Raw genomic sequence first — 17,483 nt, 5'->3', positions numbered from 1 at the left:
TGGCCCGTGTTTTCATCTTGCCTCGCTGCTCTATCACTTCCTCCCTCCGTCTTATGCTTTTGCTATACCCTGCCCATTTTTCAAATGGATTGGTCCTCCTTATAAAACACGGAGGCCGTATCTTGCTCCCCCCCTTCAAGCAGCGGAGGGTGCCATCTTCCGGCGAAGAGGTATCTCGCGTCCCTCTCTTTGGATTGCGTTGCCCAATTTGAGTCATTGCAAAGAAAACCCACAAATAAAAAAAGCCCATTTTCAACTCGTCATGCTCTTTACTTTGAAACAGCGGCGTTGAGGACCTGTGTCCTGAAGAAGCCACCCTTGGTCTTCTCAATGACCTGCTGGTAGACATTGTTGGGAGGGTGGTTCATGATCACGGTGCCGTCCTGGCTATCGATCTTGGCATCTAATCGAGTCTCGCGGATCAGGTTAACAATCCACTTCTCACCGTCGTCGGGGTTCAGGCCGAGCTTGGCGCTGAGGTCACGAATGTTCATTCGACTGAAGATCTTGCAGTAGCTCTCGCAGATGAGGTGTCGGGCGGCATCGACAAAGGCATCGGCAGAAGAGGCAAGGAAGAAGTCGCTTCGGCAAACCTCAGCAGCCATGGAAAGAGCCTCACGGGCAGCCTCGAAGTCGTGGGCGATGTAGAGAGCGTTGACGAACTGGGTGATGGGGTCGGTGTACTCGTAGGCCTCTTGGCGGACGTAGCGGATAATGTCCTTGATCTGCTTTTGTTGGATTGAGCTGTTGCGAGCGCGACCACGGCCGGTGATAACAGCAGCGATCAGGTATCGCAGGATCCAGGGGCAAGAGGTCTGGATGGTGTTGATATAAGGAGCGGAGAAGAACATTTCCAAGATGGGTTCCCGGGCACCCTCCCAGTTGAAGAGAGGGAAGAGAGACCAGTGGAGAAGCATTGTTCGGTGGTCGAGCTGAGCACGGGGGTTGTTGAAGAGCTTGGAGTCGATGTTTTCTCTCACGTTCTTGAGCTCATCGACAGCGGACTCCCAGTTAGTCTGGAGGATCTCGGAGGCCAGCTTACCCCAGGTGGCAGCAGAGACCTTGTCGTTATCGGTGGACAGAACTCGGAACTGGTAGAGCATATCGCCGGCGGGACCGTACTGACCGCATCGGAATTGGAACTGACCAAAGTCATAGAGAGCGTTGACCATTTCCATGGTAACCTAGTGAGAGGCTCGTTAGCTATACTGCATCAGGTGACAAGAGAGCTCCTTCGACGTATCACTTACTCCGTGCTGGTTCTTGAGGAACTCCAAGTTAGCAACCTTGTCGCTTCGAAGGCCATTGACGACCTCGTCCTGGGTCAAAAGGTCTGCGATCTTGGCGGTGGCTTGCTCGTAGTTCTCCAACTGTGAAAGAACCTCCTGTCTCTTCTTGTTGTACTCTTCGGGAGCATTCTCGACACCGTGGAGCTCGCAGTAGAGAGTCGCGACGTAATCGGTCATGTTTGTGTCCTCCAAGAGCTTGATCTTTCCGGAAAGAAGCTCCTTGGCCTTGGCATCGAGACCTTGCTCCTCAGCCCTCTCGCTCTCGAACTGGATCAGAGGGAAGAGCAAATGTCGGCTCAAGTTTGGCGCAAGGCGGGGCATGATCGACGAGCCGTCGGCCGAGACGGCGTTGAGAACATCCTCCATCGTGGGCGATATTTTTGGTTTTTTTTCGGAAGGGTGGGAGGTCGGTAAATTTCGGTCGAGCGAAGGAGGAGGGTTCGGTCGGGAAGAACAAAAAAGTGACTCGCCGATAGTCGTGATACTGGATTTGATGGAGGGGCAGATTTTTGGTGAATTTCGCCAATCCACTCGGTGGTGTGGGGTTTAGCTTCTTTCCGTGGATTTACCGGCGATTGGAGATTAGGAGTCATGTGATCTTGAGATTTTCCCTTCAGCGAGCATTTGGCGATTAGAGTGCGACCACAGGTGAGACTGAGTGAGAGCGAAGGACGATCGAAAGGTTATTCGGCAAATTGAAACTGACATCTTGTCTTGGGGGAAGCATCTTATCCCGTTCCGAGAACTTTGACCCTTGTCCGACTTTCATCACACTCGAAAAATCTCAGTTGACGACGAACTCTAAACCTCGAACTATCAATTTACACAACCTCACGATGCGTTTCTCCGTCTCTCAATCCCTCTCAATAGGGCGCCAGGCTTTCTCTCAGCAGCCTGTATCCTTCACACAGCGAGCTTTCCTCACCACAGTCAGGACAGCCCCCGCTCGCAACCCAACTTTCAAGAAGCACGTCTCGTACAAGCCGAACCCTGGGGACCAGCCCAGCAACCCCAACAGAAAGAACAAGATTCCTTACCAAGTACGACCTCTTGAGCAGCCCATAGTTCCTTCGCCATCCAAAGATCGCAAACGAATCGCTGCACATCTTCAATATATCATCAACCGTACACCATATGCCCAACTTCCCGTCTATCGCAAGTGGATGTCTGGAGGCAACCGCTGTATCGTTATTATCAAGAAGGTGAAGGGCGACCACCTCAAACTGGTCAAGGATTTGTCGGACGATCTACAAATTAAGGCAGAGGACATTCGAATAAATCCCGTAACGCAACATATTGAAATCAAGGTCAGTCGGGAATTTATTGCAGTTGCTGCATTCGTAGCTAACACTATTACAGGGCGACTTTTATGCCCAGACGTTGAAATGGCTTCTCGATGTCGGCTTTTGAAGAAACTCCATGACGAGTGATGTATGAAGGGTTCTAGCAGATCTTGTTTTTTTGAACAACATGAATGAGGATGTAAAAAGTGTATCATATGGACGAGTCGCCCCTATTTTAGACGACCAAAGATGTACAATACATATAGTAATGCAAGACGCATCATAGAAGCATATTTTTGTTTGTCCCAAAAAAAAAACTTAATTTGTTCACCATTCAACATCCTGTATACACTCGTGCATAGACAAGCAGTTTCATCGTCACCTGTCATGTCCCCAAACCATCGACTCCAGAATGCAAGTCTAAACGAGAAGCACACGCTTCAAATGACAAGACACCAATCCCATGTTTCTCAAAACACTAACATACAAGCTTATCCGGGTAATATGGTGTGGTAAAAATCCAAGAATGAACCCTCATGTAGGCAAATTATCTCCCAAGGGCAAAGAAGGTGGAGAGTTTCTGTAGCACCTCTTCCTTTGACCACTCTGCAGATTGCATAGACAAAGCCTCCAGAAGAGTATGAGGTGCCGGCATGGCTTTAGCTGGTATCGACGATGTAGGATCGTTGACGTCTCTAGCCTTCTCGGCTAATCTCCTTAAGAGTGCCACCGCTACAACAACGATATAAACCAACTCTGGGTCTTTTCTTGGGCCTGCCCGAGGTCCTTGAGCTTGAGGCTGCTCGTATAGGTGACTCAGGTCGCGGATAAGCCTGAAAAGGTTCTGGGCAAAATCGTTGCCAGACGAGAGCCAGGCTTGTGCAACCCCACTATCAGAACCTGGGGCGAGTGATGCCAATATCTCGGCCGCAAGCAGTCCTTGCATTAAGAAAGGCTTGCGGACCTCGACAAGAGATGGCAAGTTGGGCTGACGTGTTTGTGACTTCGCCTTGTCCGGAATAGGGGCAATGGCCAAACCAAAGGCCCGTGTAAGCAACTCGTAAGGGGGGCTGCTAGCAGAATCAAGGGCAAAGACAGTTTTGTAGTGTGTTCGATTAGGCTCATCGCGTGCCAGTAGCTTTGCTAGGGCATCAACAGCATGGGGCAGGTAAGCGTGCAGGCTTGGCTCGTATTGCGAGAAGAAGAGAGTTCCGTCCGAGACTGTGGGATTAGGCGCCGGCGCGAATGCTAGGAGGAATTGTAGAAGGCAAAGGGCCTGCTCCCGTCCTGGAATCTCTATTGTGCCAGCGATGTTAGAAAGCAGTATAACAACATCCTTCATAAAGTCCAACGTATTGTTCTGGGATCGTAGAAGCATCGTCCGCGTGCCGAGATATCTGATGACAACGCATAGAAACTTGATAACAATCTCATCTGCAAGAACAGAATGATTCTCGTTTGCCTCGCCAGGGAACGATAAATTGCGCAGGATTGTCGTTACACATATTAATCGATCGACGGCTCGTTCTAACTCATATTCTTGAGTGCCGAAAACGGGCAAATCGCGAATGTTGAACCGCTCTAAGCGACAAGCTCTCAGAACGTCTTCATAAGGTGATAACTGAATCTCGTCGGAGACCTCAACTGTATGCTCGGCCAACATCTCCACCTGATCCTCAGCACACTCGATTAGAGCCTCTATCAACTCATCACAGTACCGAAGTTGGATGAAGTGCAGCTGATTCATGGAGCACGATGCAGCCGCCAATACGTCAAGGGCCAGGCGTGTCTCTCCGTGGATTCCACTCTGCAAACTCTTGGTGAGAGCGGCGATGTCGATATTGCCAAGTTCATGTAGAGGAGGCACGTCTGGTTTCCACCGCTCCAACTCTGTGCCCAATTTGCTAAGGGCATTTAGATCAACACCTCCAAACGTAGAAAGCTCCCGAGCACAAGGACTATACTCATCGGATTGCGGAGCCAATCGGGGCATTTTTTCTGCAATTGCGGTAGGAGCCACTGAGGCCTGTCGTCCTTCACTCTGCGATATGCTTCCTGCTCTTCGGGCTGCAGGAGATTGGGCACTGGAGAAATCTGGCACAGCAGAGCCTTCCATAGACTGCGACAAGGTGCGAGGGGTCTGACCTGGCATTGTCGCGGGTTGTGGCTGCATCTGAGACTGCGGCGTTGAAAATCCATTAACTGGGGGTTGGCCGGGTGTCATTTGTTTCATGGGAGTTTGCTGCTGCATCTGAGGCTGCTGCCCGGGTTGGGGCATTGCGCCTTGATTCATTTGCTGCCCGGGTTGCATCTGCTTTTGTGGTGTGGCCTGTCCCATAAGTGTGCCTTGAGATTGAGGCTGTTGTGGTTGTGATTGTTGGGGCTGCTGCTGCTGTTGTTGTTGCTGTTGCTGCTGCTGTTGTTGTTGCTGCTGCTGCTGCTGCGCTTGCTGCTGCTGCATCAGTCTCTGCTTCTGTTGTTGGGCGAGCCACACTTCCTCAAACTTATAGAGGTTGCGTTCATAGATCGTCCTTAACGCTTGCGGCACTACAGGATTCTGAACTGGCAGTCCAAGCATCTGAGCCACATGCGGCCAGCCATTTGGAGTTGTAGTGGCCTGTTTATAACCTCCTTTGTTCTGGACAGCTTGAAATAGCAGCATTAGGTTAACTGGTCGGTCCATAACGATTGGGTTTGGGTCTAAAGGCAAGCCCTTCGAGTTCATCAGAGTTGTGAGATTCTTCATGAACTGTTCGGGATTCACGTTGGCCATCATCCTCTGCTGAGGACGCATGCCTCCCTGCTGCATTTGACCATTAGGCATCCCAGGTACCTGCTTATTAGGCATCATACCACGGCCCATATTTTGCGCCTGCATTTGTGCTTGCATTTGGACAGCGTTGCCTTGGAGCTGTTGCTGTAACCTCATTTGATAGGCAGCCATCTTCTGCTGGTCGGTCAGTCCTTGGCGTTGGGGGGTTTGTTGCCCCGACGGCTGCTGGCCTTGTTGCTGCTGTGGCGTTCCTTGCTGCTGTTGAGATTGCTGCATCTGAGGAGGATACATGCTGCCCTGCATCTGACCCATATGCTGTGGCATTTGACCCATCTGCTGAGCCATCATTTGGTTGCCAGCCATCGCGTTCGGGTTCGGTGAAGGTCGAGCGTTCGAAGGAGATGCAGCAAAGTTCGGGTTGAATCCTTGCGCCATATTCTGCATGTAATGGTTTGGCTGTGGAGTGCCATGTTCGGATGGTATCGGTGATGTCTGAGGATTGAATTGCTGGCCGCTAGGCGAAAAAGGATGCGGCGATGCGGTCGCAACTCGCTGAGGAACACTTCCTGGTCGCATTTGGCTACTCATAATCGGCGAAGGACTTGCGTTGGCGGAGCCGTTTGCTTGAAGATGGGAGAATTGACCGGGGTTTTGCTGGACCGCGCCAGGCTGAAAGCCGCCTGCAAATGATTGCTGTTGCGGTGTCTCGGAGCGCGACGTCGGAAGCATTCCGGGATTTTGACTAGGAGAGCCAGCGAGACTTTCGTCACGAGGGCGTGGACGTTTCGATGGAATGACGGAATTGGTTTGATATACAGAATTCTGGAAGGAAGGTGAGGCATTGCGCATGGAACCTGGGCCATTAGGCATAGCGGCGCCCATTTGTTGCTGGTTCTGAAACTGTGCAGGATTGAATTGGCCAGAATTGGCCATAAATGCAGAGGGATCCATCATGGAACTGACGGAATTAGGATCGTTTATATGAGGAAAACCGTTGCCATTGTGGTTAGGGACGGCGTCGTTCATCCAGGTGCTCATGGCGATCGACCCAGCAGGCTGCGCGCGACAGAGTTAGCGATCAGCAGGCACGCGAAATGCGTCCATGGAGGAGTGCCAAGAAGACGAGGATACAATGACGAAAGGCTGAGATGGGAAGCGATGAATGGAAGATGAGGCAGTGACACGGTGGTGATGGGACAAGTCGCGTCGCGGCGTGGGTTTGGTGGAGAGTAGTGTAGTGCGAGAGACCAAGCCAGACCAGCGAGAAGACCTCGTGTCAGCCTGCCAATACTGGGAATGGACTAAGGCAAAGGAGACAGGAAAGTGGGCAATAAAAAAGAGCACGGATTGGTGGGCACGGTGGTCGGTGCAGGGCAACGCGCTTCGCTCAAACGGCAAATGGTAGATGGGAATGACGGGTCGGGAGAGAATGGATGGAGAGGGAGATAGGCAGAACGAGGAAATCCAGCAGGAAACGAGCGCGCGACAGGATGGACAGGACCTGATGGAAGCAAAAGAGTAAGGGACAAGGTACTGTAGCAGCCACTTTCAGTTGCCAGCACCGCCAACAGTGGAGAGTGGACAGGGCGACGGTGGTTAGCCAGCGAGCCACCCAGTGAGGGAGAATTTTTCGCGGTTACGGGGAGAATGAACCAAGCCAAGGACGCGCACACTGAGACCAGTCCATGCAAAAGTGCGAGCGAACTGGGCTAGCCAACCAGACCAGGGCCTAGGCAGTTGAACAACCAACGGGGGAAGAGGGAAGTCAAAAGAATAGTGGACAGACAAGGCAGGCAAAAGTGAAGCGAAACCGACGAGAAACGACAGCGTTCCCGTACAACACCATATATCGCACTCTGTCTTCAAGGGAAGGGGAAAGCGCATACACAGGTAGCAAATAACAGTGCAGAGATCGAATAAGGAGATGGAAACCTTACCAAAACGAAAGCGCGCGCGCGTTTGTAGTAACTTTTGGGATGAACTGCAATGCTTCAAGTCGGGTTCGCCTGGGTTTCAGCGGACGGTGAAGACTGGTCTTCTGAGTCGGGGGGGAGGCTGAGCCTGTTCTGCGGCGCGCTTGCTTGGCTGCTCTCGGCTTAGCGTCGTTCATAAGTCCACTCGCACGTCGTATCTGTAACCAATTGTACATCGATGTTAGTGAGTAAGTAACTTGATCGGTAACACTGATAGTGCTAGCTGGTTAGCCCTCGTCAATCACTAACAGCGGAGCAAGTTTTCGTCTCCACAGCGTTAACATGAGTCTTGGTTCCAAATCTCGAAGCCAACATTCTTGTAAATGCTGCATGTGACAACCAATGCCTTGTAAGCCATCAGCAACAATGACTTCAACTGCAATCAGTCCATGACTCCATGAATATGTGACAGTTTGTCGGCAAGAGAAATCCATTGCCGTATATCAAATGTAAAATTCCAGGCCTGTTGAAACAGCATGAAATGCCGAGCGACACTTCCGATATTGTCTTGTCGTAGGATCTCGATCTCCTTGTATCGGACAAGACATGGAGACCAGATACTTCGCATGCTTGACAGCTGGGTCATCTCTGTAAGCTGGATAATAAAGTAGGTGAACGCCAGGATTTGGTGCCTTTCTCGAGTCCAAACTTGACGATTTGAAGGGGGAAATATGTGGGTTCTCGACGAAATATTGCGTCCCGAGTGAAACAGCAGCCGTCTAAAGCATCATTAAATCAGTGGCATATCCGTATCCGCTTCCATGTATTCCAACGAAAGGGGGGAGTCCAACTTGATGAGCACGCGGGATCTGTCGCACAATCTGGCACCACAAATGTTCAATGTAACAGTCCTCAAGGCCAGCATCTGCCTCTACACACTTGTGTAGGTGCTGTCTCATCCAGATCGATTTCGACCGTATTCAGTCGCGGGTGCTGACTGCCCTACCATGCGCTGCGCTGCACATGCCTGGCCCATAAGTCCGCCCAGTCCAGTCCAGTTCTTTTGGCCCCTGTGCTGGTGACAGTGGCCCGGGAGTTCTGGGCGCCCGGACTGGCATCTTTTTGGGGTCGGGTCGGCATGACCCATACATGGAAAGGAACGGGCCATTTGGCGCCAGGAACATGACAAACCCCTTCGGTCGTAACAGCACCGCTGCCACTCCAAGGGCAGTGTTGTCTTCGCTAAATAAACAGTCAGAATTCTCCGCAGTGTTTCTTTGAGCCATTCAGTCAAGTCTTTCTTCCCTTCCTATTTCTGACCGAAAGAGGCGCAGAGATTGTAGGCTTTGAGTCCTGGGATTGATTGTCTGTGGTGGCGCCTGATGCGGGCTGTCCACCCACCACTGGCGCTTCCCGGGTGGATGCCAGTGGATGGATCCTTGTCAGGCAGGTCGTCATGGCCAGAACAGCCAGCGCCTTCTCAAGTCGTTCTGTTCTGGGCTACCTTTGAGGAGCCGGTCAAGCCCGTCACACTCGTTTTGTCGTATAATCCATTCATCTTCGGTCTGTCGGTTTGCTGTGTTGGATGAGATGATTTTCTCCTGTGGTTTTTAATGCTGTTGTCGAGAGCCAAAGTAATTGAACTGCCATGGCTCCCACTAACACATGGAACCCAGCGGCTTGGGGTGCCCTGAAAACCACTGGACCCGACCCGACGATTTGGAGACAGCTCCGTGTCCGTATAAGTGAGCAGCTCAAAGAACAAGTGTGAGCACAACAGCAACACAGATCAAAAGAGAAGGGAATCAGAACGAGGGGACGAAGGAGAAGAAGGTCAAAGTAGTTTGAGAGGGGAAAACTGGCGGGAAATGGGCAGTGAGAAGGAACGGGGGAAGGGGGGTAGTTATGTGAAATACCTTACCTTGCCTTGCCTACCTGCTGTACTGTACCGTACCTGGACTGGGCTTGTAACCTCATTCACTGTAAACAATTCAACTCCTCCATTTGTTAACGAAATTTTCTCCGCTCAACTGAGCTCCGATCATGTCGCTTTAATTGATAGTCTCTCCTATTACTTGTTTCATTTCCTCAGGTTTGAACCCTTGGCTTAATTGCCAGTCTTATCGCACATTGGTACTTCCACACTGCAGCATAAGGTTGGGTGTCTGCTGTTCATCCTCAACCAAAGCTTCCAGGGTTGAGCCTAATCTGAGAGAGTCATGGATGGAAGGGGAACCCAAAGATTACTTTTTCTCCCCCGAGAGACCAGCAACTCTAACTCAATCCAAGACGTATCTCCTTATTTGCCTGTTGTTTTATACGTGTTCATTTTTGGCTGAACTTTTGATGTCCTCTTCAGATCTAACCTTGATCCTCTCATTTCTTACTCACGATCCGACCGCCCACTCACACTCTCCGGGTTGCGCACTGTACGATTCCAGATCATCCACGCGCCGCTTTGAGGTGGGTGACTGACTTGGCAGGGTCTGTTTGTCCCACGACCCTAAAAACACGGTCAATGGTCGCTATCCTTTTTGTTTATTATTGTACTTTCGTTGTTGGGTTCCCGGTCGGAGTACAGTGTAATATTCAGTAACAGTAATTAGCTGATGTTTGTTGGCTGGGTGTTGGTTCACCCCTCAAGGAATGATGGATAATTCAGGTCAAGATATCGCACAGGTTAGCAGTTACTCACTGGCACAACAGAGTGGCAGACCACAAACTCGGCATTAATAAAGACTTTTCTTTCCCCTCTTTCCCTCTTCCAATCTCTTCTCTGTCTATCTCTCTGGCCATCTGTTGACCGCGCCTCTCCCCTCCATGTATGTAACTTACCGTGCTTTAATTCCCCTGTCGTAAACTCACCCCACATCAATTAAGAACGGGGTCAGTGGCAAATGATTTTCTGTGCTACGATGGGCAGAGGCAGAGGCAGCCAAAAGGGATAAGCCAATGCCTCAAATTGCTTATATCTCTAACTATCACCAGGATGTGTTGTTAAGTGCTTGTGTCAGTGTTACTGGCCGGTCAGCAAAGCCCGAGAAGGGTGGTGAGCGATCAATGGAGGAATGGGCCAACCAGATGAAGGTTGCAGATCTGTCTCGGTCCCTCGCTTTAGAAGCGCCTTCTACTGTCCATCTCAATGGAAGTGGCATTGCTTTTCTGTTCTTTAAAAACTAGTCTAGGTACATCGTAGTCATTGACACCAATTCTGTCTCTGCTCTGAGATCAGAGCCGAGAAAGTTTACCTAAGAGCGCCTTTATGTCACTACAAACACATGTACTCATCCACAGCCTCGCTCAATATCTCCCTCAAGAAACCAATATGGTCCATCACAAATCCAGTAAATGAAACCCTACTGATATAGAAACTAAGATGGCATATCTGTTTCTTTTTCACATGCTAAGCAACCAACCAGATTCTGGTCGAGCAAAGCTACACTTTGAGTGAAGCCCATCGTGGTCAGTGCAGGACCCGGCGTAAAACAACCTACCCAGATGCAATTCTGGCTTCCCCATGCATCGCTAAGCTACATGATGCATGATGCCATAGGTACCTAGGTAGTTAGAGAGTGTTCCAGTCGCTTGCAGGGCCAACGATCGCGTGGCATGGCGCCTTCTTCAGGCACCATGGCTTCTTGGTGGATATGGTGCTTCCTGGCAATTGCTTCATCAAGATAGGCACGACACAGTAGGTATGCAACTCTTTTCTTATTGGGGTGTCAACAGACTTACAGAGCACTTCGGCTCCAAATAATAGGTACCTCTTCACATTTGCGTTCTCGTTCTGAATCACGCTGATGTTGTTTAGCCCCACAAGTTAGGTAACTCTGCGACGGGATGATACCAAAAGGCTGGGTCACCCTAACACCGGGCCGGGGCTTGCAACCACCACGTAGCGATCCCCAGTCGCAAGAAGTCTAAAGAGCCTAGAAGCTTGAGAATCATTGTGCATCGTTTCCATTGGCCATGTGAAAAGAAATTTGCAGATTTTAACATTTCTCATGCGTAGAGATAGACAACTTTCTCGTATGAGACACGCTGAAAAAAGTTGTATTTGAGCACTATAGATGAGTCTTGTCAGTCATGTACATCAAGATGTGTAACTTGATGGACTTCCATTCCAACCGTAATAAAAACGGCCATCAGCAAACCAATGAGTTATGTGTTTCACGGTCGAATTTAGATTGCAAAGAAACAACATAAAATTTCGAATTTCGCTCCATGATTATTTTTCTCTTAACCCCTTCTAAATCGCTTCCATCTTCTTCTTGGTATGCTCCAGGACTGCCCGAATACTCTCGTCCAGAGTATCCAATGCAAGGTATCCATCTATCCATGCGACAGTCTTCTTCTTCAATTCCATACGATCTGATGTGGTCTCCAAGTACTTGTTCAGGCGAACCAGTACCTCTCTGAGGTTCTTGGGGAATTCTGCTGTCTGAGGGTTGACACCCATGATTGGCTGTCGAATATAAACATTGCAAGTAGCCGGGCTGTTGGGGTACTCCTGATCGAGGACGGTAAGGGCATGCTGCAATATCCTAGGCTGAGCCGGGACCTTTGTGAAAGTTGAGAAAAGGTTGAAGAATTTCTCGGCAGTGTTGGCGTTGAAGAAAGTCTGCTTCTTTGAAATATCGAAGATGGCCATGGGAAGAGCACCATCCATGGCGGGGTTGGATTTCAGCTGTTGCGCCGACTGCTTGTCGATAACCTTGGCTTGCGTGTTGGATGGCTCAGGAAGATCGTCGTCTTCCTCTTCGTCATCACTGTCAATAAGTCGCATTTCATCTCCCTCTTCCTCGCGATCAGGTCGGAGCACATCCTGGCCAGGCTTTGCCTCTGCCTTTCGCTTGTCGACCTTCTCGAGCCACTCCATCTCACTTCTCGCATATTCGACCCATAGCTGCTCGTTGGTGGTGCAGAATCGGCAGCCTCTCATGAAGAATCCACGTGCAGCAGCCATGTCGCCGTTCTTGGCTGACCTGCGACCTGCCATGGCCCATAACTCAGGGTCGGTGGGCATCATGCGCAGAGCATTGGTCATAGTCTTGCGCCAGCGCTTGGATGCCTTGACGCTTGAAATGTATGAAAGGTATTCTCGCCAAAGCGCACTGCTTCCTGGGTGTCGGTTGACGCCTCGTTCGTAGATCGCAAGTGTGCGACCCTGGCCAGCATGAGCCGAGTTCAAATGTCGGATTTTAAGACGCTTGCAGCGTTTCGTACGGAGGGACTCGAGAGACTGCTCCCATTGTGCGTATGAAGACCACTCCGAGGGCTTGTTTCCGGGCGACAGAACTCTGTGTTCGTAATCGTTTCGCTTCTGGACAATGGTGCGGATCTCTTCCTGGAAGGGCAGCAAGATTAGTTGACGATGTTTTCGCAAACCTAGCAAAGACGTACTTTTGAGAAAATCTCCTTGTCCTCCCATTCTCTCAATTGCGGCACAGCGCGTTCGAGATAAAATCTCGCCTTTTCGGCGACGCCAGCCATGATGGAATTTGTTGACCAAAAGGAGTGAGTATGGTCTGGAAAAGTATATTGGTTGGATGTCGTCTAAGCTACCTACCTAAGCAGATGTGGAAGTTTTTTTGCGAGCAAGGCTGGCAAGTTGACAACTTTTTTAGTGGGGCACTGTTCAGCCTCGCCTGGGTGTTGTGCTGTGGTTGGGTCGCGGGCGCAGGGTCGACATTGAGGCCGCTAAAACCGATGTTCACCAAAAATGCTGATCTTGAGCTCTGTAATTTTCCCCCTCCTGGGTCCTGTCGAAAGCGCGCGCCGTTGTTTATGCCCCTCATCCCTACCCTGTCCTGCCTCTCATTCGCTTCGGGAAGGCGCGCGGGCCATTGTCAAAATCCGATTTCCGAAAACAACCTCCATGAACCCTGGTCTTTCTGCCCTTTAGTGGCTCCACTTTGAATTATAATCCAAGTATTACGTCGCGACGGAGGTAATGTTAAAGGTCCGAGGGCCGTTTCTGTTCGCCAAGAGGGCATCTCACCACTTTCGTCTCTGTTTATTATCGTCACTCGTTCTGAAACTCCAACTCTTTGCTTTGCGGATTGTCCGGATGGGACTCTAGAGTGCTTGTTTCGTTGTTTCCTCCTGCAAAATGACGTCCAAATACAAGGACAAAGACACCGGCGTCGTCCTAAGCTTCAATGGAAGCTTGGTCAGTTGGGCGCACACAACCGTCGCGTACAGTATGTTGCTTGCCTGCTTGTCTGCTGTTGCAGAAATGCGTGATAATTTGATCGAGTAGCTAACACTTGTTGTTCTAGCTGCCTTCTTCAGCGCATTGGTTATCGGCCTCTGCCTTCACTATCACAAGATCGTCCAGAACGAGTTCTACGGTTATCCGCAAGAATGGTTTCCCTCGGTGTCCGCAACAATCGGCGATCGATACCCAGAGCGATCCTTTTTCATGATCTTTATCGCCATCACATCCGGTACACGACAATTGATTCAACTGTGCAGCAACCTCCTCTTACTGACAAGGAATAGGTCCTCGATTCGCTCTTGTCGGCCTGTGGTATCTTCTCACGCGCAAGCCCGGCCAGAAGCTACCCACGTTCGTCGCTGTTATGGGACTTGTGCGAACACTAACCTGCGGCGGATGGACGTACATTACCTCTACAGATGACCATGACTGGCACGATATCCTAATGATTTCCTACATTGTTGCGACGCTTCCGTGGACGACTGGCTGCATCGCACTCAGCCCCGCCAATCCCCAGGCCATTAAATACCGAAAGTACCTGGCCTTGGCTTTCTTCGGAACCCTTGTGCCATTGATTTACTTTTTTATTCAGCACAAGGTTCATCGTGTTGCTGGAGGTAAGATATCGCTTAACCGATTAAACGCCCGTGCTCATATAGCCGACTAACGAATCGCGTCAATCAGCTTACACCACCTACGCCTTCTTCGAGTGGTCATTGATTATTTTCGATGTAGCCTTCGACGCCGTAACTGCCCTCGATTTCAGTACCTTCGATATCGAAGTTAGGGACGTCAAGGGTGCGAGCAAGGGGTACGTTCATTGGCTTCCCAGATAGTCTTTGGCTTCCAGAGCAGCCTTTTACCCAATAGATACGTTTTTAAGGCCATTATCTAAGTATTTTGCAGTGAGAATATTTCTTCAGTCCCATCTGCTGTTTTGGAGAAGGAGTAAGTACTGGATAGACTAAAAAAAGCCAGGTAGTTATTAACATGACCCAACAGGAAGGAAAAGGCAACCGGTGGCGTCTTTGCTATTCGTTTTAGTTGGTCCGAGGCACTTGATATTGCCGCTGAAATCTACCATGGAGTAAGTCGACGCTCGATTTGCGCACGACTGCAAGAGACTAATCATTAACTCGTCACAGTACGTTTTCTGGACTATCTTGACCAGCCTGGGTCTTGTAGTATGGTGTAAGTTAGCTGACAGCTGGAAGATATCATGTGCGTGATTCTAACACATTGATAGACTTCCCACTCTGGTACATGGGTATTTCTGGATATGAAGTCTCGGTTATGACCACTGTTTCGCCTTTTATTCTTGCCAGCCGCTCAGCACGATCTCTGGTGGTGAACAACCTGCGTGTTGTGCATCTTCTTTCTTTAGCAGGCATTGCAGCTTACCTAGTGGAGGAACCTCATCTGCGTCTTTTCACTGTTGGTTTCGGCGTCTTCATGTCATGTTTGGGCTGGGCTGGAACTCTTTTCGCTGAATCTGTGCACGAGGGCCGTCTCGAGTCCAAGATTCTCGGTTGGATGATTGGTCTCATCCTCTCGTCTACTGCCAAGTTCGCATGGTGGACCAACAACCCTATTTGGCCTATTATGCATGCTGCAAATGGTGGTTGGAACAACACTGGCCTTGTTCTGGGTATCTTTGCTGCTCTTCGCTTCACACGAAGAACGCCTCTCACTGCTGGCCTTGTTACCAGCACTGCCAAGACCAGTTCCAGCTTTTTTGCTTCGCTTGGCTTAGCGGGATTGTTCTTTGGACTTCACTCGCTGCTGTCCGACACCAGTACTATGATTCTCTGGGGCTGGGAAGGGTACCCTATTCGCGGACCTTACTTCTCTACTCATGGCTGGCTCACTGTTCTTGCCATGTCTCTGGGTCTATTCAGTGGGGTATGGCAACCCAGGCTTGCGAGCAGTTGGGGCGCTTATATCACTGGCACTGCCGGTGCTATGTTTTTGACCTTTTCTAGTCATTGGTCTGGTTACTATGGCGCCCTTACGCTTGCCACTTACTTGATGGCATACTCGGTACCTATTCTCGTCCATGCAGCCAAGACGAATCCTGCAACAACTTTTGGCAATGGGTTCCTCATCTACAACTTTTTGGTTCTCTTCCACGTATGGGTTGTGGCCTATGCTTTTGTTCCAGGAGGCCAGCTCGTCCGCGAGCATACTGACTGGGTCATGTATACCATGATGACTTGTATCGGAGCTGGTATATACGGCGTCAATGTTTCCAGCCCGCAGCGACAAACTCCAAAGCGATCTCTGCCAACTCAGCAAAGGAAGCTATTCGGAGTCTCAACCATCATAATAAACATCCTGTTCCTTATCTCGGCTTTCCAGCGCTTTCCCGCTAACAACCATCAGCCTTATCACGGTGAGGATCGTATCCTCACTGCTGGTATCTGGACGATCCACTTCTCATTCGACAATGATATGTGGGCGTCGGAGTATCGCATGCGAGATCTTATCAAGGAATTGGAGATTGATGTGATTGGCCTTCTAGAATCCGACAACCAACGTATCATCATGGGTAACCGTGATGCTACACAATTCCTTGCTGAGGATCTTGGTATGTACGTCGACTATGGTCCTGGCCCCAATAAGCACACCTGGGGAGCTGCTCTGCTATCCAAATTCCCCATCTTGAACTCGACACATCACCTTCTACCCAGTCCTGTTGGTGAGCTGGCCCCTGCCATTCATGCTACACTAGATGTCTATGGCCAGCTTGTGGATGTGTTTGTCTTCCACTCTGGGCAGGAAGAAGATCCTGAAGATCGGCGTCTACAGTCTCTATATCTCGCCGAGCTCATGGGCTCAACCCCTCGCCCAGCATTCTTGCTTAGTTACCTGGTAACAAAGCCAAAGGAGGGCAACTACAACACCTACGTAAGCGACACGTCGGGTATGAAAGATATAGACCCTTCAGACTGGGACCGATGGTGCGAATATATTCTTTTCAAGCGTCTCAAGCGTGTAGGATATGCCCGTGTCAGTCGCAGCTCGATCACAGATACTGAGCTTCAAGTTGCTAAGTTCAAGATCCCTGAGTCGAAAGAGGAGATTGCAAAGCTGGAAGCCCAGTCGGACAAGGAGCGCAACCGTCGTGTTCAGGAAAAGGACGTGCCTGAGGGATGGAGATTCCCTGCCATGTTCCGGGGTGATGGTGTACGACAACACCGATACCATGTCTTCAATGAGCCAAGGTATTATAATTAAGAAGGCTGCGCATTGTGTGGTTCGAGGGTGTCAGCAGTGCGATACTGGTTTGTCGTTAATGCTGTGTATCAGAGGGACACTTTGTACCGTGGGGGAGTTAATGGGCTGGGGAAATTTGGGTAATGAATAATGTACGGTGGCAAAGTCTATGAGCTTAATGTTAGTGCGTACAATATATATCCCTGTTGCGTTATATGTATTTTGATTGCGCTGTGGTTTCATGGTACAACGTTGTTGTTTGAAGAATCAGCTAATAGACAGGTAGGTAGTGGTTACAGGGTAGGGGTTATGCAATTGAGGAATAATTGAGCCGTCTGAGTGCGTATGTAGTCGTGGCCTGCGTATCGTTATCTGTTGTCCAATGGGTGGCATTATAGATCTGTCTTACTTGCATGAATGATATGGCGTTGTTGTGTGGCTTTTGGGTTCGACATTGTTTTCATGTTTGCTTCTCAGCCATGAGAGTGAGAGTGTGGGGAACGTACAAACACAAGACAGTTACAGCTAGATAACAGTGTTACAACGAGCATCACATGAATTTCAGCCAGTCTTAACCCTAGAAGATGGTCAGCGGCTGACCAACAAACTAGAAAGAAATTATTACCCTATCGTATCCATTCTTGCCAATGTTGTCTCGAAAGAACCTGTCGTTAAACCTGGATTTGGTCTGTATGCAGCAGTTTTCCGTACCCACTCCGAGTGTGAATATTACCGTACCCACTCGCGGGACTCCGAGTACCCACAGCGCCGCGGTCATCATCGGGCTTG

General features: G+C 50.0%; 5 protein-coding genes across 5 annotated transcripts; 2 read left to right on the top strand and 3 right to left on the bottom strand.

Moving 5' to 3' along the window:
- Positions 1–269: 269 nt before the first annotated feature.
- Positions 270–1,655, bottom strand: FSST1_011718 (eIF3 subunit 6 N terminal domain-containing protein; the record flags this gene model as incomplete). The annotated part of the gene is made up of 2 exons (XM_083234876.1): positions 270–1,184; positions 1,251–1,655. 2 exons carry the CDS (start codon positions 1,653–1,655, stop codon positions 270–272), a joined length of 1,320 nt encoding a protein of 439 aa, XP_083081414.1.
- A 470-nt stretch (positions 1,656–2,125) lies between these two features.
- On the top strand, positions 2,126–2,699 carry FSST1_011717 (mitochondrial 54S ribosomal protein mL49; the record flags this gene model as incomplete). The annotated part of the gene is made up of 2 exons (XM_083234875.1): positions 2,126–2,596; positions 2,649–2,699. 2 exons carry the CDS (start codon positions 2,126–2,128, stop codon positions 2,697–2,699), a joined length of 522 nt encoding a protein of 173 aa, XP_083081413.1.
- A 420-nt stretch (positions 2,700–3,119) lies between these two features.
- Positions 3,120–6,383, bottom strand: FSST1_011716 (uncharacterized protein; the record flags this gene model as incomplete). The annotated part of the gene is made up of 1 exon (XM_083234874.1): positions 3,120–6,383. One exon carries the CDS (start codon positions 6,381–6,383, stop codon positions 3,120–3,122), a length of 3,264 nt encoding a protein of 1,087 aa, XP_083081412.1.
- Positions 6,384–11,507: 5,124 nt separating this feature from the next.
- FSST1_011715 (snoRNA-binding rRNA-processing protein UTP6) lies at positions 11,508–12,751 on the bottom strand (the record flags this gene model as incomplete). The annotated part of the gene is made up of 2 exons (XM_083234873.1): positions 11,508–12,605; positions 12,662–12,751. 2 exons carry the CDS (start codon positions 12,749–12,751, stop codon positions 11,508–11,510), a joined length of 1,188 nt encoding a protein of 395 aa, XP_083081411.1.
- Positions 12,752–13,370: 619 nt separating this feature from the next.
- Positions 13,371–16,715, top strand: FSST1_011714 (Frag1/DRAM/Sfk1 family-domain-containing protein; the record flags this gene model as incomplete). The annotated part of the gene is made up of 8 exons (XM_083234870.1): positions 13,371–13,461; positions 13,540–13,707; positions 13,763–14,095; positions 14,163–14,289; positions 14,385–14,426; positions 14,481–14,565; positions 14,624–14,669; positions 14,725–16,715. The coding sequence occupies 8 exons, from the start codon at positions 13,371–13,373 to the stop codon at positions 16,713–16,715; spliced, it is 2,883 nt and encodes a 960-aa protein (XP_083081410.1).
- Between the last annotated feature and the right edge of the window lie 768 nt (positions 16,716–17,483).

Source organism: Fusarium sambucinum, chromosome III (assembly GCF_050947815.1).
Source record: "Fusarium sambucinum isolate potato_lamoka chromosome III, whole genome shotgun sequence".
NCBI lineage: Eukaryota > Fungi > Ascomycota > Sordariomycetes > Hypocreales > Nectriaceae > Fusarium > Fusarium sambucinum.
The sequence above is the reverse complement of the archived record's forward strand: the minus strand, read 5'-3'. Positions and strand labels throughout refer to the sequence as shown.